The sequence below is a fragment of the Pantherophis guttatus genome, chromosome 10 (genome assembly GCF_059756535.1).
Source record: "Pantherophis guttatus breed Tessera chromosome 10, ASM5975653v1, whole genome shotgun sequence".
NCBI classification, from domain to species: Eukaryota; Metazoa; Chordata; class Lepidosauria; order Squamata; family Colubridae; genus Pantherophis; species Pantherophis guttatus.
The window spans coordinates 4,611,163-4,638,912 of record NC_142072.1 but is presented as its reverse complement, the minus strand read 5'-3'; the positions used below and the strand labels follow the sequence as shown (position 1 = coordinate 4,638,912).

The window sequence follows — 27,750 nt, the reverse complement described above, 5'->3', positions numbered from 1 at the left end:
GTGGGTGTTTTTGCTTCAGGTCTACGCAGCGCCTCCGTCTCCAGTCAGGCTCAGGCTGAGAAAGGGGAGAGGAGGAGGGGGGCAACCGAGATCGTATCTCTTTAAACGGGAGCGCGCAGGGAAGGGAGCCCATCCGGCGGAGAGCTGGCCGGAGGGGTTGAGGATGGAGCCGTCCCAGCCTCTGCGACGGCTGCCCGGGGCTCGGAGGCTCCAGCTCCTGCTGCTGATGCTGCTGCCTGAATGGTGCTGGGGCAAATATGTGAAAGGCAATCTTAGCACCAAGGAGGTGAGTCTGCAGGTTTTTTGGGGGTTGGGTGGTTGGGGGCTGAGGAGCATTGCCTTGGAAGAGGGGAGAGAGGAGGGGGCCAGAACCGATCCCGAGGTGCCCTGTTCCCGCCTGGGCCTGGCATGGCCGAACCCGGCTTCTCAAAGCTGCCATCCCAGCCCCTTTGCCATCTTCTGCGGTGGTCCTGGCTGTGAAGGGGCAGGGAGGGGTGGTGTGTGGGCCTCCTCCCCTCCCTGGAGATCCCTTCCGCCTCCTCTCCTTCCCCACACCATCCCCCTTTCATTAGAGACAGCAGCCTCTTAAGATCCTTTCTTGGACCAGCTCAGGAAGATCACGCACTCTCTCTTTAGTTGGTCCTTCCTTCCCTTTTCATCTCTCTCCCCCCCCCCAACTCAACCCTATGGGTTCCTTGCCCAGCCCCTCTTCTTCCCTCTTAAGGGGGGGTGGGGGGGTTTCTTTTTCTGACTATTCTGGAGGAGGAGGAGGTGGTTAGAGACCAGACAAAAGATTCGGGAGCTTTTCCTCCCCATCTTAGGTGTGGGGGGGAAATGGTGCCTAATCAATTCTAAATTCCAGACCGCAGGTGTCTTTGGCAGGCTCTCACCCTTCTCAGTGCTGAAGGGAGTCTAGACTTCCTTTTGGGGTGTGCCTGACACCTCCTCTTCTAGGCTTGGATGGAAGCAAGATTTGCCCTTACGGTGAATCGGGTACAAAGGGAGGCCGTGATTCAACTGTCCAAGCTGTGCTGGACAAGCTGTGTTATAGTATGCAGACAGGGTGTGTATATATATGTATATGTATATGTATGTATATATTATATGTATACTTGGTAGTATATACCCTGTTTTCCCCAAAATAAGACATCCCCTGATAATAACCCCAATCGGGCTTTTGAGCGCATGGCAATAAGGCCAAGCGCTTATTTCAGGGTTCAAAAAAATATAAGACAGGGTCTTATTTTGGGGGAAACACAGAAGTATATGTATGTGTATGTGTGTGTGGGTGTGTGTGAGTGTGTGTGTGTATCTATATCTATCTATATACACACACATATATATATATACATACATACACACACATTTCATTTCATTTATTGGATTTATATACCGCCCTACTCCCGAAGGACTCAGGGCGGTGAACAGCCACAGAATAAAACACATAAATACAAAATTTAAAAAAACAGAATTAAACCGAATTAAACAATTATGTGTGTGTGCGTGTGTATGTAAATATACACACACATAAACACGTGTGTGTGTGTGCATATTCTGCTTTTTCCTAAATGAATTCATTTGGCACAGGTGTGTGCCACGGTGCTATTGTCTGTGCGAAAGGATGAGGGTGCAAACAACTTTTAGAGAAAGATGCCTCCCTTCGGAAACAAGAGAAGCCCCCGAAGGGTTGGGATACTTTAAGGACACGTTGATCATTATGGAGGCTGACTTCATAGAGCATCGACTTCACTTCATTAAATGTACGAAACGTTAATCCCGAATTGGCAGGAGCGTGCACTTACATACATCCAAAGAGACGAGGGTGGGCAATGAAAGCCAGAGCAGCCTGCAGCAATAATATGTAGCGGGGTCCTTGGTGCTCTCTGAGCTTGGTTGAGGGTTTTTTTGCGGTTGTTTCATTACCCAACTAAGTAACATCATCAGTGCTTGAAGGAATTGAGAGAGGAGGAAAAGGAGGAGGGGGAGGAGGAGGGGAGGGAAGGAGGAGGAGAAGGAGGAGAAGAAGGAGAAGGAGGCAGAGGAGAAGAAGAGGAGGAGGAGGGGGAGAGTGGGGTCCTCTCCGAGCTTGATTGTTTTTTCCCAGATATTTCATTACCAAACTAGGTAACATCATTAGGCGGCTGTTCACCGCCCTGAGTCCTCAGGGAGAAGGGTGGTATACAAATTCAAAATAAAATAAAATAAAATAAAATAAAATAAAGTGTTAGAATGGAGGAGGATTTGGCAGGAGGAAGAGATTGGGGTCCTTGGTGCTCTCTGATCTTGGTTGTGTTCCTGCAGACCTTTCATCACTCAAGTAAGTAACATCATCAGTGCTAGAAGGGACTGAGAGAGGAGGAGGAGGAGGAGGAGAACTGTGAGGACCTTGAGTTCTCTGAGCTTAGCTGATTACTTGCAGACGTCTTATGATCCAGCTAGGTAACATCCTCAGTGCTAGAAGGGGGTAGGCTTTGCTCTCATTTTATATACTTATAACTTGCCTTGTCAATGTTGGTGGGGGAATGGTCTCCGTGGTTTCTTATTGGGTTGCTGTTTATTGTTAGCTTGTTTGTCTGAGTTGGTGGTCCCTTGATTGGGGTATTGTTTGTTTCTGGATTGTTGGTCTAATGTGAACTTTGGTGTTTATCTCTGCTCATCTGGGTGTTGATTGCTGGCGAGGAAGTATCTTTCTGTTTCCTTTTTAGCTTTTTAATTGTCTATTTCGAACAGGGTATAGCTGTTTAACTCTACGTAATGTAAAGATAAACAGGATTTCACACACTCATACCTTTCTATTTCATGTCAGTTAATATGCTGGATATGCAGCATGGGGCATGTTAATCCATCAGGACAGAGCTTCAACCGTTTTTGAACAGTTGCTATCCTCAAATGTGGCATCAGTTTTCCCCCCGTGTTACACCTTCCAGGACTGTAACCATGGGACAGCATGACCCTCACTTTGTCAGCGAGAAATTATGAAAATGTATGTCTTTCTCATTTGGTGGCTATCATGGAGCTTGGCACCAAAGCGCGCGACCAAAGAGGCGATCGCGCGCAAAACGCGCATACAAAGAGAACCAGTAGTAAAGCCGGTTATAACCCACCCCTGGTATATATATATATATATACCTGGTATATATATATATATATATATATACCACCCCTGGTATATATATATATATATATATATCTCAGTGGTGGGTTCTTCCCGGTTCAGCCCGGTTCGGCCAAGCCAGTAGCGGTGATGATATGACGTTGCCGAACCGGTTCTCTTTGTTCGGGAGCTGGGCCCTCCTGCCCCCCCCGCGTTATTCTTACCTTTTATTTGGCTCCGTCCCCAATCTATTCGCTGCCTCCCGAGTCCCAGCTGATCGGCTAGAGGGAAAAAGACTGTTTAAACTCTTGCCGCGGGGCTTCAAAGGGCAGCCCTACAGCTGATCAGTGTTAAAAGAAAACAAATGAGTAGACTGGTGCCTTCAAAAATAAATGGGTAGACCAGTGCAAAAATAAATGAGTAGACCGCTGCCTGCAAAAATAAATGAGTAGACCAGTGCCTGCAAAAATACATGAGTAGATCAGTGCTTGCAAAAAATAAATGGGTAGACCGGTACAGTTCTGCAAGCAGTTAAAAGCCTGGTAGACCAGTACCTCTGCTAAATCCTAAAGAATTGTCACATGACCATCAAACCACGCCCACAAAATAAGCCACGCCCACAGAACCTGTAGTAAAAAAATTTAGAACCCACCCCTGATATATATATATATATTAATAAAATCTGATTTATAATAGGCTTCTGGGCTATGCGCAAGTAACTGGTCTCAGAGGACTGGCATCTATTGATCAATGCTTTGAGTGGGTTGACGGATGAACGCGACCTTGTAGGAAAGCCACAACTTCAAAAGGCAATATGTAAAAACACTTAATACGTGCACTTGGGCATATTATAATCCATGCTTTGGATAGTTTCACTAAACTGCTCCCTGGAAGACTGTGGCATCTGTGTCACTTCATTCTGTTCTACAGCGTAGTAATGGTAACAAGGGTTGAAGGGAGAGTGAGGTCTCTGCCACAGGCCAGACCAGAGATGTGTGCCATAGCAAGACATGCAAAAGAGCCTTGGTAGTACAGTGGTTTAAGGCACCCTGTTATTAAGCTGGTTATTAACACCAGCTGTCTGCAATTAAAGTAAGTTCGAATCTCGCCAAGGCTCAAGGTTGACTCAGCCTTCCATCCTTTCTAAGGTAGGTAAATTGAGGACCCAGTTTGTGGGGGCAATAAGGTGACTTTGTATAAATATACAAAAGGATGAAGGCTATTGCTGAGCACATTGTAAGCCGCCTTGAGTCTCCGGAGAAGGGCGGCATATACTGTAAATCAAAATTTTAAAAAAAGAAATAGAAAATGCAGGAATTGGGAATGTCTAGTCTAGTAGAAAGAAGGACTAGGGGTAACATGATTAAGCAGTTTTCCAATATCTAAGGCGCTGCCTGTCCTCCAAAGCACCAGAAGGCAAGAAAAGAAACAACGGATGGAAACTAACCAAGGAGAGAAGCAACCTAGAACTAAGGAGAAATTTCCTGAAAATGGGAACTATTAACCAGTGGAACATCTTGCCTCCAGAAGTTGTGGGATGCTCCAACAATGGAGGGTTTAAAGAAGAGATTGGACAACTATTTGTCTGAAATGTATTTATTTTATTTATTTATTTATTTATTTATTTATTTATTAAATTTTTATACCGCCCTTCTCCCGAAGGACTCAGGGTGGTGTACAGCCAAGATAAAAAAACCAACAATATAAAAGTTAAAAACAATTTAAAATTATTAAATAGTTTGGCCAATAATCTAAAATAAAATAACCCATTAAAAGAATATTTCAGGCTAGCCCTGCTTGATGGTATAGGATCTCCTGGTTTATCAGTGGGTTGGACTAAGTCGCTTTCAACTCTGATGTTCTATGTTCTACGTCCCACACATCCTGTAATGGACCGATAGGATAATGGCAACTTGCAAAACAACTATTAATAGGCCAGTAAAAAAAAACAACACATAACTGGCAACCTCTTTGCAAATTTGGAGCTGCGATCAGAGAAGGAGCTACTGTTTCCTTCCCCAAAAACCTATTATTACTCTTCAAGGATTCTGGCTGCAAATCCTTTGCAATCCAGCAGGCCTCCCTAATGTCTTTTTGGCTGCAGTTCCCGCAGCTTTTAATTTGCGGTTTTTTGGGGAGAGAAAAACCACAATCTCGGTGGCTCTCTTAACATTCTGCCTGATCCCCAGGGAGAAAGCATGAGCAGGTGCCCCGCAAAACTATAATTCTTCCCCACACATTTGGCCCAGATTTTTTTGCTTGTTTCCTCTGCCTGCTTCAGCCTCTGGTACGGTTTCCGTGGAAACCATGAGCATGGGTTGTTGCCATGGGAACAAGTGGGATTTCTCCCCCCCCCGTCTTTCCAGAGCAAGAAGATGGGCTTGAGAGTTGGACGGAAGAGAAACAATGAGGTGAAAAGGAGCCGGCTTCTTCCAAAACCCATTTCCTCCACGGACTGAAAGCTCCTTGCTTTGATAAATATGTATATTCATATGTGTAGATAAGCAAGCGTTTGCACAGCCCTATCCATCAAATCTCTTGGCTGTTTTCGTATCTTTTCTTCCTCGGCTTAATCGGCCCAAAGTATTTCTGACCCAGATCCCAGAAGGGAATTATTCCCAGGCCTTTTGCAACCTCAGGATGGTCTCACAACCTAGGCTGTTTCTGACTGTTGAACTGACCCATCACTGGACTTAATAACAGAATAGCAGAGTTGGAAGGGATTTTGAAGATCATCTAGTCCAACCCCCTTCTCAATCAGGAGACCCTATACCAGTGATGGCCAACCCTTTTGCCGTCGCGTGTCAAAAGTGGGGGGGGTCACACACGTGCGTGCCCACACCCACAATTCAATGTGCCCCACCCCAGCCCCACGCGTGCACGCACGACCCCACCCCCATGCTCCCCCTGTTTTTGGCACACGATGGTCCGATAGGCTCGTTTTTCGCCCTCCCCAGGCTCCAGAAGCTTTCTAGGAGTGAAAATGGCCTTCCCCACCCCGCTGGAGGCCCTCTGGAGGCTGGAAACGGCCCGTTTGCCAACTTCCAGTGTGCCTGGAAGGCCCGAAAATCAGTTGGCTTGCGCACTCATGTATGCTGTAGCTGAGCAAGGGCAATGCTCGTGTGCCCACCGATATGGCTCTGTGTGCCATCACGTGATGGTTCGCCATCACGACCCTAAACCATTTCAGACAAATAAATTGTCTAATCTCTTCTTAAAATTCTTCAGAGATGGAGCACCCACGTCTGGGACAATCCATTCCACTGATTAATTGTTCTCGTTGTCAGAAAATTTCTCCTTAGTTCTAGGTTGCTTCGCTCCTTGATTCGTTTCCATCCATTGCTTCTTGTCCTGCCTTCAGATGCTTTGGAGAATAGCTTGACTCCCTCTTTTTTGGGGCAGCCCCTGAGATATTGGAAGACTGCTATCCTATCTCCCCTAGTCCTTCTTTTCATTATTATTATTATTATTATTATTATTATTATTATTATTTATTCAATTTATATACCGCCCTTCTCCTATTGGACTCAGGGCGGTGCACAGCCAAGGATAAAAACATACCAATACAAAATTTAAAATCAATTAAAAGAATTATACAGCTTTGGCCCACAATTTAAAACAATCCAATTAAAACCCAATTTACACTTAAAAAGCTAAAAAGCTAAAAAGAGCTAAAAAAAAAAGGGCGGGGGGTTCACGCCAGCCCTGCTTGATGGAAAAGAAAAGAAATTAAACTAGACATCCCCAGTTCCTGCCACCGTTCTTCATATGTTTTAGCCTCCAGTCCCCTAATCACCTTCGTTGCTCTTCTCTGCGCTCTTTCCAGAGTCTCAAACTGGACTAAAACTGGATGCCATATTCCTAGTATGGTCTTACTAAGGCATTATAAAATGATATTAACACTTCACGTGATCTGGATTCTATCCCGCTGTTAATGCAGCCTAGGACTGCATTGGCTTCTTTTGGCAGCTGCGGCACACGGCTGGCTCATATTTAAGTGGTTGTTTGGCTCAACGGTAGTAACTGCGAGAGGGATCTTGCAATCCTAGTGGACAACCACTTAAATAGGAGCCAGCCGTGTACTGCAGCTATCCTGTACCTGTGCATTTGGCTTTTCATGCCTTAAATGTAGAACCTGACTTTTCACACCTTTGTCTTTCAATCGACTGTTGTAAAGGCATATCTCCCTCACTGCCTGCTCTTGAGTAGGGTAATCAGGTGTGTGTATTGCCTGAGCGTGCACAATTTAAAAATTCTGCCTGCCAAAAAAGCTGATCCCTTCCAAGTCAGCACGAACGAATCCAGAATAAATGCTTGGCTTGTCGTGTAGATAATTAGCTCAGCACTGAAAAAGGAACAGCAGCCAAAGGATGGATCGGGGTTTATTTACTATTGTTTCCTTTTCTTTCTACCGATGAATGTGAATACAGTGTAAATTGCAGAAAAGAGGGGAAAACCTGCATTGCATTGGACAGGAATGTTTCTCCCAAAATTTGGCTGGAGAAAGCCCAATAGGCTGGAGTTAGCAGATCTGTAGAAATAAGCAGGGTTCAGACGTATTGAAGGCTTCATAGTTAGGTGCTTTGAGCTTGTGAGAAAGCAACCGCTTGCAGGCTGAAAGAAAATGGGGTTATGGAAACTTGATGCCCACTTCTACAAATGGGGCGTGCCATAATGGATCAGTCTGGGTTGTGTTTGATTTCATGCTATTCAATTAAGAAAAATGGGAATTAATGGGGCTATCATGAGCCGCGGTGGCGCAGTGGTGAGAGTGCAGTACTGCAGGCTACTTCTGCTGCCTGCCGGCTGCTGCCTGCACTTTGGCAGATCGAACCTCACCAGGCTCAAGGTTGACTCAGCCTTCCATCCTTCCGAGGTGGGTCAAATGAGGACCCAGATCGTTGGAGGCAATAATGCTGACTCTGTAAACTGCTTAGAGAGGGCTGTAAAAGCACTGTGAAGTGGTATATAAGTCTAAGTGCTATTGTAATTGCTATCAGTGGTTTGCTATTGGCATGCGTGGCTAACTCCTTTGTTTCACACATCTATAACTGGCTTAGGCCCGGAGTACTTGCAGGAGCATCTTCTGCCATCCTCCCATCGTCCCGTACGCTCTCACAGAGCGGGCCTCCTCAGGGTGCCGTCGGCTAGACAATGTCGGCTAGCGGCCCCCAGAGGGAGAGCGTTCTCTGTGGGAGCGCTGGGCTCAGGACAGCCCCCGACCTCCTCTTCTTCCGCCGTGAACTGAAGACGTGGCTCTTTCATCAAATGGACTGACCCGTCTAGGGGCTTTTACATTGTAATCATTTTAATTAATTTTAACTGGATTTTAATTTACATTTAAATTTAAATGGTTGAATTTTATTCTTTGTAAGCCGCCCTGAATCCTTCGGGAGAAGGGCGGCATATAAATTGCATAAATAAATAAATAAATAAATAAATAAATAAATAAATAAATAAATAAATAAATAAATAAGCTAAATCTCTATTAACTAAAGAGCTTGCTTCGAAAACCCTCAGAAGGACTTCTCATAAACCCAAGTTGTGGCTGGCTATAGACCCGTGATGGAGAACCTATGGCACGCGTGCCAGAAGTGCCAGAAGTGGCACACAACGCCCTCTCTAATGGCACGCAAGCTGTTGCCCCAGTTCAGCTCCGCTGCAAATGCGCGCACACCTCCCGCCAGCCAGCTGGTTTCCAGCTCTCTGCCGCGCATGCCTGGGGCCCGTGCGGGGGGGCCATGTATGCATGAGTGGGGGGCGTGCAGGGGGGCACGTGCGCATGCATGGGGGAGGGGCACATGCCTGGGGGCTGTTGCATCTTGGGGGTTTGGGTGACGTGTGTGCATTTGCGCGCGGACACGCGTGCTTTTGGCACTCGGTCCTGAAAAGCATCACTGCTTTAGACCTTTCACTACCTCTAATGATTTACCTACAAAGATGCAGGGTGTTGGGCCAGCGGCCCCCAACTTTTTGGGTACCAGGGACCGGTTCCATGGAGAGAGTTTTTTCCATGGACCGTAGGAGGCGTGATTTTGCATGCTGCCTGCATCCCATGGATGGGGCTTTTGCTTGTTTCCACGGCCCTGTTTCTGACATGCTGCTTCCTGACATGCACCAGTCCAGGACTGGGGGTTGGGGACTCCTGGACTAGAAGACTTCCAAGTCCCTTCCAGCCCTATGTTTCTGTGATGCTTCACCCTGCTACAAACGCCCCCCCCCCCATCATTTTCATTCATCCATTTCATTTCAGAGTCAGGTTTAAGCACATAAAACATTAATTCCCAGTATGGCAATTATAAATCTTATAAGAGGCACTTGTGGCTATAAACTGAATAATATTGGGTAGGTTTCTTTCGTTGATGCACTTGCACTCTGTTAAATTAATGGGCCTTATAGTAACTAGCTGGATCCAAGATCAGGCTGCTGACACGTACGTGTATTAGGCCAATCATTTCCAGAATATTGTGGTTTTTCCACTGGGCATGGATTGGCATGTTTAAGGACTTACATTGCTGTGTTTCCAGGTTTCTGCCTCTGAACTCCAGTGAATAGCCATTGTCTAGAACACTGGAAGTTTTTAAGAAGGGATTGGATAACCATTTGTCTGAAATGGTATAGTTTCCTGCCTAAGCAGGGGGTTGGACTAGAAGACCTCCAAGGTCCCTTCCAACTATTCCCTTCCCTTCCATATTCTGTTCTGTTCTGTTTTGTTCTGTTTTGTTCTATTCTGTTCTATTCTATTCTATTCTATTCTATTCTATTCTATTCTATTCTATTCTATTCTATTCTATTCTATTCTATATTCTGTTTTCTATTCTGTCCTGTCCTGTCCTGTCCTGTTCTATTCTATTCTCCATTCCATTCCATATTCTATTCTGTTCTGTTCTATTCTATTCTTATTATTGTTATATTTCTATTCTATTCTATATTCTGTATTCTATTCTATGCTATGCTATTCTATATTGTTTTATATTCTATTCTATTATTCTATTCTATTATTATTATTGTTTTATTCCTATTCTATTCTATTCTATTCTATTCTATTCTATTTTATTTTATTTTATTTTATTTTATTTTCTATTCTATTCTATTCTATTCTATTCTATTCTATTCTATTCTATTCTATTCTATTATTGTTGTTGTTTTATTCCTATTCTATTCTATTCTATTCTATTCTATTCTAGTCTAGTCTAGTCTAGTCTAGTCTAGTCTAGTCTAGTCTATTCTCCATTCCATTCCATTCCACATTCCACATTCCTATATTCTATATTCTATCGTATCCTATCCTATTCTAAAGATAACGAATTGCCTTATCTGAAGATGCTACCTGAAGAGGTCTTCCCCTTGTAGATGGGGATTTCTCTCAGGGTCACCATGACATCAAGATGAAATGCGTCTCTCAGGATGTCCTCACTGAAATGATGCCGAGCCCACCTGCGTCATTTGACACTGTGCGAAATGAGACGAGAGAGTAATTTCTATTATTTGTGCCCTCTTGTCATGTCGCACACACGTTGTGTCATTTGGGGGATGTCACGTAACATGGGTGCCCGGGATTGTGACTCGGTTTAGCTATCCAGCTGCTAAAGCGTTGTTTCCTTAAACGATTATCCTCTGTACAGACCAGCATTTCTCAGTCTCAGCCATTTTAAGTTCTGTGAACTTCAACAGCTCCCAGAATTCCTCTGGCTAGGGACTTCTGGGAGTTGAAGTCACAACTTAAAACTACATACTGAGATGGAGAAAGACTAATATAAATACTGAGCTACATCAAAACTGACATGGTGTTGTTGTTTTTTCTCCTTTTTTTTTCCAGGATTGGGTCTTTTTGACTAGATTCTGCTTCTTTTCCGACTATGGACGTCTGGATTTCCAGTTCCGCTACCCAGAGGTATCTTTCGACATTACATTGTGCATTTTAGGGGTACCTTTCCCCATTCCCAGCCTACGAAACTTCTCCCTCGCCCTGGATAAGTTTGCAATTACAAAATTGTGCTGCCATCAGCGGTAATTGTCTCTTTTGTCTCTTCTTCTCTTTGAAGAACAAATGTTGTGAAAACATTCTTCTTTATTTTGACGATCCTTCCCAGTGGCCGGCTGTTTACAAAAAGGGAAATAAGGTCAGTTTTTATTGATCATCGTATACCAGATGGATCCTGCTTTTTTCCGCCCTCCTTCTCCTTTTTTAACTTGCTATTTCTTGGGCTAAATTAGTGCTGCCGTGCCAATTAATTCCTCACGTTGATCTTCAATCGGATTGCTCATTTGCAAGGGAGTTGCTGTATAATTGGAGCACTGCTATTCTGAGTATCTTTGAGATTTGCTCTAATATGCAGGTGGTCCTCAACTTACGGCCACAATTGAGCCCCACCAAATTTCTGTTGCTAAGTGAGACATTGGTTAAGTGAGTTTTGTCCCGTTTTACGACTTTTCTTGCCACAGTTCACAGATCACGACAGGTAATAAGAAGGTTGTTAAGCGAATCTGGCTTCCCCATTGAGTTTGTTGGTCAGAAGGTCGCAAAACGGGATTCCATAACCTCGGGACACTGCAACCGTCATAAATACGAGTCAGTTGCCAAGCGCCTAAATTTTGATCTCGTGACCACGGGGGGATGCTGCAACGGTCATGTGAAAAACAGTCATGTCATTTTTTTTCAGGGCCGTTGTAACTTCGAATGGTCACTAAACAAATGGTTGTAAGTCAAGGACTGCCTGTAGAGTGTCCTTTCTGTTGAAGAGAAATTTCTAGTACAGCTGTCAACAGACAGTGTCGTGTTATTGTTGCATCGAATTCTCTTTTTTCTTCTTTCTTTTGCTTCTTTTCTTTCTCTTTTTCTCTTTCTCTTTTTCTTGTTTTTCTTGTTTTTCTTTTTCTTGTTCTTACTTTTTCTTTTTCTTCTTTTTCTTTTTTTACTTGTTCTTACTTGGAAATGGCCTGAAAAATGGCCTCCTAAATGCCCCCAAAACAGCCAAAATATGGCCTGAAAACAGCCGAAAAAACGCCCAAAAAATAGGCATCCACGCGCCGGCCAGCTGGTCTTCGGGTTTCCGCATGCACATGTGTGCCAGTTTGGGCACTCAGTGCCGAAAAGGTTCGCCATCACTGGTGTAGGGTCTTCTGTCTGGGGAGGAGGGTTGGACTAGATGACCTGCAAGGTCCCTTCCAACTCTGTTAATTTGTAATCTGGAGGACTATCGGTTTCTTCGATCAGCTCTGCAGTATTATGAAGACCTAAAATGAATTAAAATCTGATTTTGTTGTTGCTTTGAAGCTCCGAGGGCTCATAATACAGGGAGACCGCTTAGAAAATTACGAGTTTCTGATCTATTGTGCTACAATAAATAAGTAAATTAAGAAACGAAAGGTTCTTGTGAGACAACAACATGATTTGCTGCACTAATGGAGCCGCAACTGAATTAAAAATTATACCCCGTTTTGTGTTTCCTGGTTCCAAATTCACTGGAAGGACTGAGCCTTCAGGGCGAAGTGCCTGTTGTTGTGTCTTACATCAGTCACTGTTCTAGGGCTCTCTTTTATCTTCTCTCCCTTCTCCTTAGGATTGTCTGATGAAAGAATCTGTTATTCGCCCAGAAAACAATCAAGTTATCAACCTTACAACTCAGTATGCCTGGTCTGGGTGCAAGGTAAGAGATTTCGATAGTTACAAGGGGATTTCAATCCTCTAGAATCAATGTTTCTCAGTTACAACAACTTTAAGAGGTATGGACTTCAATTCCCAGAATCCCCTAGCCCAGCATGTTTAAGATGAGTAGACCACAACTCCCAGAATTCCCCAGCCCAGCATGCTTTAAGATAAATGGACTTCAATTCCCAGAATTCCCCAGCCCAGCATACTTTAAGATAAATGGACTTCAACTCCCAGAATTCCCCAGCTCAGCATGCTTTAAGATAAGTGGACTTCAACTCCCAGAATTCCCCAGCCCACCATGCTTTAAGATAAGTGGACTTCAACTCCCAGAATTCCCCAGCCAAGCATGCTTTAAGATGAATGGACCTCAACTCCCACGTGTGTTAAGATGGGTGGAATTGAACTCCACCCATCTTAAACATGCTGGCTGGGGAATTCTGGGAGTTGAAGTCCACCCATCTTAAACATGTGGGAGCTGAGGGCCATTCCTCTTGAACTCCACCCATCTTACAACATGCTGGGCTAAAGGATTCTGGGAGTTGAAGTCCATACCTCATGAAGTCGCTGAGATCGAGAAATACTACATCTAGATTTAGATTTTGCTTTCCAGTTTGCAATTTATGAAATACTGTTCTGTAACCTTCTCCCTAACGGAAGAGGCGCCTTCTTTAAATTAGTGAATTTTTCAAAGGGTGTTTTGCAGAGGCTAAAAGTATCAGACAAATATTCATCACAGCAATCCAGGCAGGTGCTCAGATTTAAGGATAGGATGGAACAGGAAGTGTAAAAGCTCAATTCTTTTTTTCTGCCACCTGTCTTTCCATGTGCGTTTGGCTTAAGGGATAGAAGTTCCTTTCTGAGCAGGCCTCTAGCAAGCTGGATCTAAGACAACCAGAGTTTATAGCCATGATGGCGAACCTATGGCACACGTGCCCGAAGTGGCATGAGGAGCCATGTCGCCTGGCACATGCAGCATCGGCCATTCCTCTTTCAGTTTCCTGGTGTGCATGCGCGCGCAATGATCAGCTGCCCTTTGTGTGTGCGGCAATGCTGGAAACTAGAAGAGTTGGTCTTCCACTTTCCTGCGTGAGCATGCGCGCCAGCTGATTGTCGTGCACATATGCGCGGCAGAAACCTGGAACAGTAGCTGGCTGAAACCGGAAATTCAGTAGGTGAAACCGGAAGTTCATTTTCAGGCGTGCTCATGCTCCATGGGCCGCTCCTCTTCCGGGTTGCGGCCTAGACGCGGTGCCGAAAAGGTTTGTCATCACTGGTTTATAGCCTACACTTTATATATATGTATGTATGTATGTATGTATGTATGTATATATTTGTTTTCTTTCCTTTTCATAGGCTTTATGTGTATTTCTCTTTAGCCAGGTTCTCCCTATGTAAATCAAGATTTTTATGCCGCCCTAGTTCAGTGAAATCACAATCCACTAGTTTCTAGGCTTTTTTTTCTTTTGTGGCAGCCAGCAAACATTCTGCTGCCCATAGTCTCCTTAATCTCCCAATGGGCAGCAGAGTGTTTGTTGGCTGCCAGAAAAAAAAAGCCTATAAATAAATATATACACACACACACACACACACACACACACACACACACCTATCACTTTTTTGAGGACTAAACAGAAGTTTGGGTCATGCTCATATTCACTTGATATGATCTGAAAGCCAGAGAATATTATGGGATGGGAACCTCTGGATAATAATGCAAACAGAACAATCAGTTGTTGCTACTTTTGGCTATATTTTATGCCTTTTCTCATCCAGCTGGTGACCGAAAATTCAATCCGGTATCTGAGTTGCACAAGTGGAAGAAGTTTCCGTTCTGTCCGGGAACGCTGGTGGTATGTGGTTCTCAGCAAATGTGGGGTGAGTCTATCTGTAAACCTCCCCCCCCCCGCAAAGCCTGGATCCCTTCCCATTAAGGCAGGGGTGTGAAACTCAAGGCCCAAGGGCCAGATCCGGATTGTGGGGTGCTTAGATCTGGCCCGCAGGGCCACCCTGGAAACAGCAAAGAACCGGCCCGTGGTACCTCTGCCAGCGAAAACGGGGTAGAGGAGCGCATGTATGGCCCCTCTGAGCTCCGTTTTCGCTTGTAGAGGGTTGGAGGAGGCCGTCCCAGCCAAAAACGTGCCCCCTCTCCCGGAGCTCCATTTTCACGGGGCAGAGGGCTAGCAAAACTAAAACTCAAAACAAAACAAAAGGAGAAATGTTTCCCCTTTTGCATTTGAGCATGCAAGAAGGGACAGGAAAGGAGAAAGGGAAAGAGGAAAGGCAAAAAGAAGGGAAGATGGGAAGAGAGCAAGGAAGGAAAAAAGAAGGAAAGAAAGAAGAAAGAATGAAGAGGGAAGGAAAAAGAAGAAAAGGGAGGGAGGGAGGAAGGAAGGAAGGTTATAATGAGAGTGAGGGAGGGTCTGTGGGAGGTCCTGCCTTAGCACTTGGCCACCACAGGTGCCCCCCGCCGTGCCTACCCTGCCCCCACCCCCAAGGTCAAACACAACCCTGTTGTGGCCCACAATGAAATGGAGTTTGACTCCCCTGTGTTAAGGCCTCTGCTGATGCTCAGCCCCCTCTTCTCTCTGACAGGGTGACGGCTTGGAACTGGAATACGAGATGATTTTGACGAATGGCAAATCGTTCTGGACACGTCACTTTTCTGCAGATGAATTTGGTAAGATTTTCGGTCGGTCCCGTACAGTTCCACTTTAAAGTGGCCCGCAAGGGGATATCCCAGAATCCCCTGCACCTCTAGGAGAGTTGGCTCTTTGCATCTGAGATAACAGTAACAGAGTTGGAAGGGATCTTGGAGGTCATCAACCTTTCAGACCTCAGGGACCACTAAATTCATAATTTTAAACCCCACGGATCACTAATATGATCTGCCTAATGACCGGCCGGGTGGGCGTGGCTAAGTGGTCATGTGACTGGTGGGTGTGGCCAACTCAATGTCACTCATGTCGAGGAGCGCCTCTCCGGCCTCTACTCGCCCTCCCCTTCCAGCCACTCCTCGCCTGCCCGCCCAGGCTCCTTAAAGCTCCAATAGGAAGTAATTGTTGGAGCTAAGCAACCACCATGAGAAAGAGTTGGGAAAACAGCTCAGTTCAAATTGGATCTGACCGAGAAGGAGGCCCAGTAGAAGCACCTCACTGAGGACTAGGAGCATAGGCTTTCCAAGCAGAGGGAAGACCTGTGGGAATGCAAGGCCAGGTACTGACGCCTGGAGGCTCAGCAGGCTGAGATGGTCAGCCAGTTCCAGGCCATGATGCAGTCCCACTGGAACGAGGCCCTCCGGCTCTTCACCACCAGTGGCACTTCCCTCCAGCCTTCGCCCAAAGCCCCACACCAGGAGGCTGAAGCAGACCCCAAATTGGAATTTCTGCCCCCCTCCAACCCACACAAAAAGACTCTGAAGGGGGAGACTCTGCAGCAACACAAGCGTTCATTGCACGTATCTGTCCCAGGGGCCGTAGTTTGAGGAGCCGTGATTTAGTGCAATATAAAAAAATGCAAATAATTTTTCTGCAAACCACAAAAATGTTCTTGTGGCCCACCAGTTGGTGACTGATGATCTAGTCCCATGATGGCGAACCTATGGCACGCGTGCCAGAGGTGGCACATGGAGCCATATCAGTGGGCACATGAGCTCAGCTCCGGCGCACGTGCGCGCGCTGGCCAGCTGATTTTCGGGCCTTCTGGGCCCACCGGAAGTCGGGAAACAGGCTATTTCCAGCCTCTGGAGGACCTCTAAGGCGGTGGGGAATGCTGTTTTCACCCTCCCCAGGCTCCTAGAAAGGATCTGGAGCCTGGGGAGGGTGAAAAACGGGTCCACTGTGCCATCATGTGCCAAAAGCGGGGGGAGTGCGGGGAGTTGCATGTGCATGTGGTGTGGGCACTCTCGCGCACAACCCCCCGTGCTCCCTCTGCTTTTGACACGCAATGGCAAAAAGGTTAGCCATCACTGATCTACTCCAACCCCCTGCTCACGCAGGAGACCTGTACTAGGGATTCGAACCGTTGAACTGCCGACCTTTCTGATCGACAAGCTGAGTGTCTTAGCCACTGAGCCACCTAGCCAGGCCTTAGCTGGCCTCTCCAGAGACGTTGAGAGGAGAAGGGCCAGCCGCGTTACCCTGGCAGCGCCCTCCGCTTAAGCGTGGGAACATTCTGCCCTGTTTGTTTTATGGCATCTTGGACAAGGATGGATGTTGAATGTTACAGCCAACCCAAACAAACCCCAGTTCTGCCCGAGAAAAAGAGCAAACCATTACAAAATATCCTGGGTATTTTTAGCTATTGGGTGGAAAAGGGTTTGTCTCTTCATCCGAAGATGGGTGGCGGTGGTTTTTTTTTGTTTATTTTTAACAGAACAAAGAAAAAACGCAGAGCAATAGGATCTGTCAGAAGAAGGAAAAAGGAACAACAAAATTACACATACACACACAGAGAATTCTCTCATGGGTACATAAACACATAAAGTTTTAGACAACAGTTGCAGGAAAGGATAACCATATTCGATTGTAATTGCTCTTGCAGGACCTGTGTCTGAAATGGTGGCTAATGGTAATATGATAGAAAATATAATAGGATATATTATACAGGCAGTCCTCGACTTACAACAGTTCATTTAGGGACCGTTCAAAAAGCACCTTTGGGCCGAGTTTGAAGACTGCCTCTCTAATGGCAGATGTCCTTTTAGTGTGTCCTTTTTTTCTTCTTTCTGTTCTTTTCTTCTAGGTATCCTGGAAACTGACATCACTTTCCTACTTATATTCATCCTGATCCTCATCATCTCATGCTATTTTGGCTGTAAGTAGTAAAAGAATCTTATGGTTTCTGATGGAATGTGATCGATGACATCAGAGTTGAGCAAATACAGTTTAGTCCTTGGCTTATGGCCCCAAATAAGATCAGAATTTCCCATCCTAAGACGTCACAATTGTATGTCAACTCAGATCCAGTTTTAAAACCATTTTTAGAATGGTTGCTAAGCGAATGGGTGGTCATTAAATAAACACCACGGTCAGGGGTGAAATCCAACAGGTTCTGACAGGTTCTGGAGAACTGGTAGTGGATATTTTGAGTAGTTCGGAGAACCGGCAAGTATCACCTCTGGCTGGCCCCAGAGTGGGGTGGGAATGGAGATTTTGCAGTATCCTTCCCCCAGGAATGGGGTGGGAATGGGGATTTTGCAGTATCCTTCCCCTGGAGTGGGGTGGGAATGGGGATTTTGCAGTATCCTTACCCTGGAGTGGGGTGGGAATGGATTGTGGAAATGTGTGACATTTTGGGTTTTCTTTTTCCAGATCTGTTGAAAGGCCGGCAACTTTTGCACACCACATACAAGATGTTCATGACAGCAGCTGGAGTAGAGGGTAGGTTTAAGGAGAAGCAGGGAGCCAGTTTGGTCTAGTGGTTAAGGCACCTGGCTAGAAAGCGGAAGACCATGAGTTCTAGTCCTGACTTAGGCACAAAAGCTGGCTGGATAACTTTGGGCCAATCACCAGGAGATCGTGAGTTCTAGTCCCGCCTTAGGCATGAAAGCCAACTGGGTGACTTTGGGCCAATCACCAGGAGATCGTGAGTTCTAGTCCTGCCTTAGGCATAAAAGCCAACTGGGTGACTTTGGGCCAATCACCAGGAGATCGTGATTTCTAGTCCCTCCTTAGCCTTTGCTTAAGGGAAAGGGAATTCCTATTAAAATTATTTCCACCTGTATTATAGGTTTGATTGAGAAGATCAAAGTATTTTCCTTTGAGCTGATCTGTATTCCCGTGATTTTGCGTCCGCATCTTCTACTTTAAAAAAAAAAAGGTGCATTTTCTGTAACAGATGGCAAGAAACAGATTGCATTTAAATATTCACATTGGTAGCTGTATAAATAACGGCAGTTCTGTGATTCCCGGAATTGTTTGGGAAAGGGCAGGTGGAGACAGGTGGCAGTGGAAGAAATTAGAAAATACGAGGGCTGTCATTTAAGATCGAATAATAGAAAGAACAGAGAAGCCAAAACTAAGGAAAGAGCAGTGATTGAAATCTGTCGGGTGCAAAAAAACAGGAACATGCATTAAGTCGCAGTTCAGGATATTTATTGCTCAAGTCTATGCCCAAGAATCTAATCAATAAAAGTTCAACAGTAAATTGGCGCTAGATAAGGATCAATGGAATTCAAGACTTTTGTGGGAATGCATTGATTCTCAACCGATGACTCGTTTTACTCCGCCACCCACAGCTCTGCCTGCTCTTCTACAAATCCCACCCATGTCGTTACTATGTTACATGCATGTCACCTGTTTCCTTTTTCTTCTCCAGTGCTCAGCCTGATGTTCTTCTGCATATACTGGGGCCAGTATGCAAGTGACGGGATTGGAAATGACAGTCTTAAGATCTTGGGTACGTTATTATCAGGGATGGGCCTTTCCTATTTACCAGATGGATTCCCATTAAACCAGGGGTCAGCAACCTTAAACACTCAAAGAACCACAAAGGTCCTAACCGGAAGTCCCACGTTCACTTCTGGAGCTGACCGGAAGTCCGGTTCCCCCACCATAGAGTCTCCTCCTAGTGCGGCGTCCTTTTTCCTCTGCCAACTGGAAGTCCGGTTCCCCCACCATAGAGTGTCCTAGTGCGGCGTCCTTTTTCCTCTGCTGACCAGAAGTCCGGTTCCCCCACCATAGAGTCTCCTCCTAGTGCGGCGTCCTTTTTCCTCTGCCAACTGGAAGTCTGGTTCCCCCACCATAGAGTGTCCTAGTGCGGCGTCCTTTTTCCTCTGCTGACCAGAAGTCCGGTTCCCCCACCATAGAGTCTCCTCCTAGTGCAGCGTCCTTTTTCCTCTACCTATCCTAACCAAAAGCCCTATCAATTGTGGAGCCGACTGACGACAGGGAGCCGCAGCAGAGGGATGAAAGAGCCACATGCGGCTCCAGAGCCGCAGGTTGCTGACCCCTGTATTAAACCATGATTTGTGGAACAGCCACAGTCATTGGTTTCACACATAACATGAAACTATCAACTATGATGAACAAGCCATAATGGCTAAGTTGACACTTCCTATAAAGCTGGGACTTGGTTTCTTTGTGTTGGTTAAGTATAAGTGAATTAAACTACCCGTGTCAGGAATATATAGCATTGATCAGCCTGAAGACCACAGAAGACTTTGTGGGGGTCAACTTCATGGGAATGGTCAGGATCCATTCTTGGGCCCAGCTACAATTTCCAATATCTCAGGTTGAAAAGATACACTTTGAAACTCCAAAGAACCAGTGTCAATCAGCATAGAGCCTCTGTTTCCAGATAAGTGGATAACTCTCAGAATTTTCAGCCATAAACATTGTGGTTAGGAGATTCCGGGAAATGAAGTCCATACACATGGAAGCTGCAGAAATTTACCTTTTGCTTGTTCAGCTTTCAGCCTTCTTCGCTCTCCAAAGTTGTTGGACCTTTGGCTATATTAGGTGGGGGATGATGGAAATTGTCATCCACGATATCTGGGGAGACCCAAGTTAGAATAGAGTAGAGTAGAGTAGAGTAGAGTAGAGTAGAGTAGAGTAGAGTAGAGTAGAGTAGAGTAGAGTAGAGTAGAGTTGAATTGAAATAAAACAATAATAGACTAAAAATAAAACAATAATAGAATAGAATAGAATAGAATAGAATAGAAATAAAACAATAATAAAATAAGAATAAAACGAGAAGAGAAGAGAAGAGAAGAGAAGAGAAGAGAAGAGAAGAGAAGAGAAGAGAAGAGAAGAGAAGAGTTGGAAGGGACCTTGGAGATCTTCTAGTCCAACCCCCTGCTTAGGCAGGAAACCCTATATCATTTCAGACAAATGGTTATCCAACATCTTCTTAAAAACTTCCAGTGTTGCAGCATTCACAACTTCTGGAGGCAAACTGTTCCACTGATTAATTGTTCTCACTGTCAGGAAATTTCTCCTTAGTTCTAAGTTGCTTCTCTCTTTGATTAGTTTCCACCCATTGCTTCTTGTCCTACCCTCAGGTGCTTTGGAGAATAGCTTGACTCCCTCTTCTTTGTGGCAGCCCCTGAGATATTGGAAGACTGCTATCATGCCACCCCTAATCCTTCTTTTCATTAGACTAGACATACCCAGTTCCAGCAACCGTTCTTCATATGTTTTAGCCTCCAGTCCCCTAATCACCTTTGTTGGTCTTCTCAGCCCAGATAAGATGCTATCAAAGATAAGATGATATCTCAGATAAGATGCTAGCGACAATATTAAGTTTTATGGAGCAGTGTTATGTCTCAGCCCATCCTTATGACCACGGACTATTTTAAATCTCTTACTGGCTTAGATTCACTCGCTTATCTCTTTTTTTCTTTCCCCAATTCCAGCCAAGCTCCTTTTTTCCGTCAGTTTTCTGATCTTCCTCTTGATGCTCATCCTCCTGGGAAAAGGATTCACAGTTACCAGGTACCAGTATAGCTGATGGGGATAACAGAGAGGGAGGGATGGGCTGAATTGGAGAGGAATGGGCTTTTCTTCTGCACATGTGGGACTGATCGGGGTAGATTGCAGGGGTGACACCGAAATATAATTTTAAATCTTAAACTTTGTCAATTGACACTTAATTTTCTTGAGCTTATCATCTCTTACACATTTCATTTTACACAGAATAATCTCAAAATCGTTTCGCTTCATTTGAATTGTCTTTCATTAAAATGGGCATATATGAACGATATTGAGGTACCCTACTTGGGACCCGAGGTGGAAAAGCAACAGAGATTGGGAAGTTGACTGATGTTCAAAGGACCTGCAGTTGAAATTTAAGGAGATTGTAGAGGGTAGCTTGGAATTTGTGCTGTTGTGTTGTCAGAAGGTTGTTAAGAGCTGTAGCGTACAAGGTGGCATTTCCTCTTCTGTAATTTGTGCTCTTGGTTCCTTATTTGGCAGAGGTCGGATCAGCCACACTGGCTCCATCAAGCTCTCAGTGTACATGACTCTGTACACCATCACTCATGTTGTGCTGTTTATCTACGAGGCTGAGGTAAGTTCCTTCCCCTTTTCAGTTATGTATATACTTTAAGGCAGAGGTCTCCAACTTTGGCCGCTTTACGCCTGGAGGACTTCAATTCCCAGAATTCCCCAGCCAGCTTTGCGGCCAAGGTTGGAGACCTCTGCTTTAAGGACCACACAAATTTAGTTTGCATTTTCTGCGTTCTGGTTATTTCCTAGATCACACAGTCCTTCCTGTCATGGTTCACAAGTACAAAAATAGTTGTTGTTTCCCCCCACCCTCCTCCTCCTCAGCAATATGCTGGCACTCCTGACCACAAGAAGCTTGTGCATCTTCTCAGCTTAGATGAGTCAAGAATTTGATTTAATGTAAATTCCCTGTCTAGTTTGCCTTGCAAATCCTCAGTAACCGATTAAGGAGAATATTTATAGCTCGGGGGTTGAAATGAGAGATCCTCGGTGCTCTCCAAGTTTGGGGGTTTTCTTGCAGATGTTTTATTACCAAACTAGGTGTCAACATCAGTGCTGGAAGGAAGTGGGGTTTGGGAGGAGGAGCAGAAGGAGAAGCAGGAGGAGAACTGTGGGGTCCTTGGTGGTCTCTGAGTTTGGAAGTTTTCTTGCAGATGTTTCATGACCCAGCTAGGTGACCTCATCAGTTCCAGAAGGGAGTGGGGTTTATAAACATAGAACAAACCTCGCTTCCTTCTAGCACTGATGATGTTACCTGGTTGGATCATGAAACGTCTGCAAGAAAACGACCAAACTCTTAAGACCACCAAGGTCCTCTCAAATCATCAATAAATTAGGATAAGGTTTATCTTTGTTGCTCTTTGTTTGTTGCACAACTTTGTTGCACGGACTATAATTTGTTACCCAGCTATGATGAATCTAGACATTAGTGGGGAAATCATCTTGCGGTGGGTAAATTGTGCAGCTTTTTTTAATCATGACTTCCCCAAGTTTTTTATACCCACTTCCTTCCTTTCGGTGCTCAGTTCTTCGATCAGGCACAAGTACTGTACACCTATGAATCTCCAGCTGGATATGGCTTGATCACACTTCAGTTTGTGGCTTACATCTGGTTCTGCTACGCCATCCTCATCACTCTCAAGCAATTCCCGGAGAAACAACCCTTCTACGTGCCATTCTTTGCTGCTTACACCCTCTGGTCAGTAAGTTTAAAAGATCAACAGGGCAGGAAAATTATTTTGGGGGAGTCCTGTCAAAGAGTATTTTATTCATTCATTAAATTTCTATGCTGCCCGTTTCACTATCTCGAGGGACTCCAGGAGGTGTACAATAGTATAAAAACATAAAAGGCATTAAAAACTTTGATAACAAGTAAATAAAAGGCTAACTAACTGAATATGAAGAATCGTGGTGGCGCAGTGGTTAGAATGCAATATTGCAGGCTAATTCTGCCGACTGTCAGCAGTTCGATCCTGACCAAAGGTTGACACAGCCTTCCATCCTTCCGAGGTTGGTAAAACGAGAACTCAGATTGTTGGGGGCACGATGTTGACTCTGTAAACCGCTTGGGGAGGGCTGTAAAGCACTGTGAAGCGGTATATAATAAGTCTTAAGTGCTATTGCTATGTCCCAGTTCCACCATTGTTACATTGGCTGCTAGAGGTCCCGCCATGAAGGCTTAGTTGTTAGTTTAAAGTAGTGATTCTTAGCCTTGGCAACTTTAATATGGGTGGACTTCAACTCTCAGAATTCCCCAACCAGCATGGAAGTGTGGAAAGTGGTCATAAGTCACTCTTTTCAGTGCTGTTGTAACTTCTAACGGTTGTAAGTCAGGGGTGCTATTCAGCAGGTTGTGACAGGTTCTGGAGAACCGGTAGCGGAAATTTTGAGTAGTTCGGAGAACCGGCAAACATCACCTCTGGCTGGCCCCAGAGTGGGGTGGGAATGGAGATTTTGTAATATCCTTCCCCCAGGAATGGGGAGGAAATGGGGATTTTGCAATATCCTTCCCCTGCTACGCCCATCAAGCCATGCTCACAGAACCGGTAGTAAAAAAAATTGAATTCCACCACTGTTGTAAGTCAAGGACTATTTTAAATGAAATCCAGCACTTTAGGCAAGCAGGATCTGCATCCTTAGCCAGTGCCTTGTTCTTTTGTAGGTATTTTGCTGTCCCGGTCACCGCGCTTATCGCTAACTTTGGCATACCGAAGTGGGCGCGGGAGAAAATAGTCAACGGCATTCAACTGGGGATTCATCTGTACGCCCACGCGGTCTTCCTGGTAAGAATTTTCACATCACCTACAATTTCTAATTCCTGAGCTTTGCTGGCTGAGGAATTCTGGGAGTTGAAGTCCACAAGTCTTAAAGTGGCCAAGGTTGAAGACCCCTGGTTTAGAGCAGAGGCCCCCCCCCAACCCTTGGGGCACGAGGGAAAAAGCACCTTTGGGACAGATTGAGTTTAGGTTATGTGAATCTAGTCAGTGCAGAATATCTGCGCCCCCATCGAATGCTGATGAAATAGTTTGCTGGAGAAGGAAGAAGAAAGAGGAAGGTGATGTTTTCACAGAGGAAGGACCTGCAATCTGAAATGGTAGCTTCATCCAGCTGCCCAGAGGTGGGATTCAGCCGGTTTGGATCGGTTTAGACGAACCGGATGTTAAAATTACATCCGGTTTGGCGAACTGGTAGTTCCGATGACTGGCTGGCCCCGCCTCCTCCCCTCCCAGGAGTCTCTACGCAGTCCATTTTGGATCCCAGGTAAGTGCAGGGGGCGCATGGAGCCCAGGGAGGTGGAAAATGGGCCTCCCAGAGGCCCTTGGAGTGCAAAAATGGACCTATTTCCTGCCTCCAGAGAGCCGAGGAGGTTGAAAACGGGCCCTCCACAGCCCGTTTTTGCTCCCAGAAGATTGCAGGGAGGCCTACTAGGCCCAAAATGGGGCACAGGGCAGGGGAGGGGGGCAGCGCTCCCCTCGCAGCCCGTTTTTGCTCCCAGGGGAATGCAGGAGGCCAAGTGCTGCCTGTTACACCTGCTGGCCACGTGCACCATGGCCACGCCCACCCAGAGAACCAGTTGTTAAATTATTTGAACCACTGCAGCTACTATCTTGTCTCCCTCATTTCCGCAGATTATAACCAGACCGTCAGCGGCCAATAAGAACTTCCCGTACCACGTGCGGACGTCACAGATTGGGATTGTCGAGGAGGCTGCAACAGGGGCCAAATTTCCGCACCACGTCTACGGCAATGTGACTTTCATCAGTGACTCAGTGCCCAACTTCACCGAGCTGTTCTCCATCCCCCAGAGTACGGGAAGCAACACCAGCAATGTGAGAATCGGAGAGGGTCTCGCCTGAGAACTTCCCTTCCTTAAACGGTTACGACAAAAAAACCTCTGTGGAATCATACGTGATGACCTTAGGTGGCCTTTTATTTTTATAAGAAGTGTGTAGAGAATGAGAAAGGTGACCTTGTTGGAGATACGCAAGATCTTCCCTGATGGATCTCCAAAGTCAAAGTCATCTTCCTTACGCTCTACAAATTGTCATTTGATTCTCAAAAGCAGGGATCTCCAAACTTGGCAACATTAAGGCTTGTGGACTTCAATTGGCTAGGGAATTCTGGGAGTTGAAGTCCACAAGTCTTAGTGTTGCCTAGCTTGGAGACCCCTGCTCAGAAGGGTTGCTGCTTATGGAAGGGTCCTTGGAGGTCTTCTAATCCAGGGGTCAGCAACCTGTGGCTCTGGAGCCACATGTGGCTCTTTCACCCCTGTGCTGCAACTCCCTGTCATTCAAAATATACGTCACAACCGCCAATGTGCAACACCCGCTGGTACACGATTTATTGAGCTTTTCATCCCCCAGTAGGCCAACCATGGATAAATCCAAGAAAAGAAAAGTTTCAGAAGAAAACAGAACATTTAATTCAATTACATATGCTATTTTTGTGGCCGCTCAAGAAATATTCAGACACGGGAAGGGTTTTTTGACTCCCGGTGTTTTCTTTTCTGTGGGAAAACAGGTCCAAATGGCTCTTTGAGTGTTTAAGGTTGCAGACCTCTGTTCTAGACCAACCCCCTGCTCAGGCAGGAAATCCCGTACCATTTCAGAGACAAATGGCTGTCCAGTCTCTTCTTTAAAACCTCCAAGGTTGAAACATGCACAACTCTGAGAGGCAAGTCATTCCACTGATTAATCGTTCTTAAGAGTCCTTGTTCCTTTTGGTTTTGCTATGCCATTGCCAGACCAAAGCCAAGGCCTCCGATCTCCCTGCAGACTACCAACAGTGTTGTAGCTTGTGGTGGCAGAGTAATTCATTCATTTGATCGAATGAATTTTTAACCCCCCTTGCTGACTAAATGAAGTCTCCCTTTCTGCTCCTTTACAGCAGTCAGCAAAACAATATGATAATAAGGTTACACAAAGGCCTCCGCTTAAATTATTATTATTATTATTTTAAAAAAGGCCATAACTCAGATCAAAGAAGAAGTGAGAAATATCCACAACAAATAAAACATTAAATGAGGGCAGCCTGTTTGAAAAAAAACAATAACAGCACAAGTCAAAACTGCCTGGACTCAAAGACAGTTCAAAGTGGTGGGATAACGTTGTTATTATAGTTGTTCGGCCTGCGTCCTTCCAAGCTGCTTGATCTTATTGCTTTAGACTTGATAAAAGAGGAAAGGGTGGCAAAAGACCGTGATTCTTTCTTTCCTGCCAATGTTTATTTGGACTTTCTACCTACTTTTCCTCCTGCAGACCCGCAAACAAATGGAAGACACCTCTTCTGCTGATCGGAGCCTGACCTCCAACTGCGTAGTCACTACCTCCGAGCTCAGCAGTGCCCCTGTGCTGTTGAAGCCGTCCCTGGGGAACGAGACTCAGCCTCCGCCCTACCAGCTCCATGCGCCCCAACTACACCAACATAACGGCTACACCGAGTATTTTAGCATGCATACAACCGGCGCCCGGCCGGTCTAAAGGGTCTCTTGACTCTCCCTCTTGGCTATGCTGATTCCTATCTCGACATTTTCTGGAGCTCCCTCTCTCAAGACAATGGCACCCTCATCCCCTGGTCTCTCTCCTGGGACCCCTTTCACCTGTGGCATCTTTCCCTTTTGTCTCATCCTGTCTTCTTGGGATCCTGGAAGCCAGGGAGACAAAATAGGGTGGGTGGGTTCACTTCAGCCCTACTCTCTCCACACCTCCTGACTCCTTTGCTATGACCCCATTAGTCCGTAGGTCGTGGGTCCTTCCCCATGGGACAGTCTTAAGCTTTCCCACCCCTCTCTGGGGTTGCTTCTGTGAGGGGAAGCCAAGCATTGAATGAACATGGGTGGAAATTCTCTTCTAGTTCAATCAGAGCAGAGGTGGGCAACTGTGGTCACTTTGCGATCTGTGGACTTCAACTCCCAGAATTCCTCAGCCGGCACAGCTGCCTCAGGAATTCTGGGAGTTGAAGTCCACCGGTCGTAAATTTAGAGCGACAGACAGGCCCGTCTTCGGCTGACTTTTTCCTGTAGACCAGTGTGTTTCCCAACTTTTGGCAACTTTGATGAGGAGTGGACTTCAACTCCATGGCTGGCTGGAGAATTCTGGGAGTTGAAGTCCACACGTTGGCCATGGTTGAGAAACGCTGCTGTAGACCAAAATCATCTAGTTTTCCTCAGCCTCCATTGTGATTCAGTAGTTTTCGTGTCTGGATCCCACAATGAGGAACCAGATTTACCTTGTAATTATATCTCCCATGTTACATGACTCCATATTAACATCTTTTGGTCCACTTTTTTTTCTTTCTGCTACCTTGTGAAGATAGTTTGAATCTTCTAGGTCCCTCTGCCTTGGTTTCCCTAGGGTAATGATGTTGCCCTCGTTAGTTCCTAGGAACTAAGTTACCCTGTGGTAAGATGAGCACCAATAAATTTGATAAATATAAATAAAATAAAACGAATGCTGTGCTCCCTGATTATGGTGAATTTCTGAAAACCACAAGAGCACATTTTTGCTTTTTTTTTTTCTCTTTGTTTTGCCAAAATAAAGAATATTCTCATGTTTCTA

The 27,750-nt window shown here is 45.5% G+C and overlaps 1 protein-coding gene across 1 annotated transcript; it reads left to right on the top strand.

The window, feature by feature from the left end:
- TMEM145 (transmembrane protein 145) lies at positions 1–27,650 on the top strand. Its single transcript, XM_034438018.3, has 15 exons — positions 1–286; positions 10,914–10,988; positions 11,140–11,217; positions 12,658–12,744; positions 14,523–14,624; positions 15,342–15,426; positions 17,490–17,561; positions 18,059–18,127; positions 19,065–19,145; positions 21,103–21,181; positions 21,662–21,755; positions 22,720–22,892; positions 23,856–23,976; positions 24,823–25,023; positions 26,452–27,650. Exons 1-15 carry the CDS (start codon positions 164–166, stop codon positions 26,671–26,673), a joined length of 1,662 nt encoding a protein of 553 aa, XP_034293909.1. The 5' UTR covers positions 1–163; the 3' UTR covers positions 26,674–27,650.
- Positions 27,651–27,750: the final 100 nt, after the last annotated feature.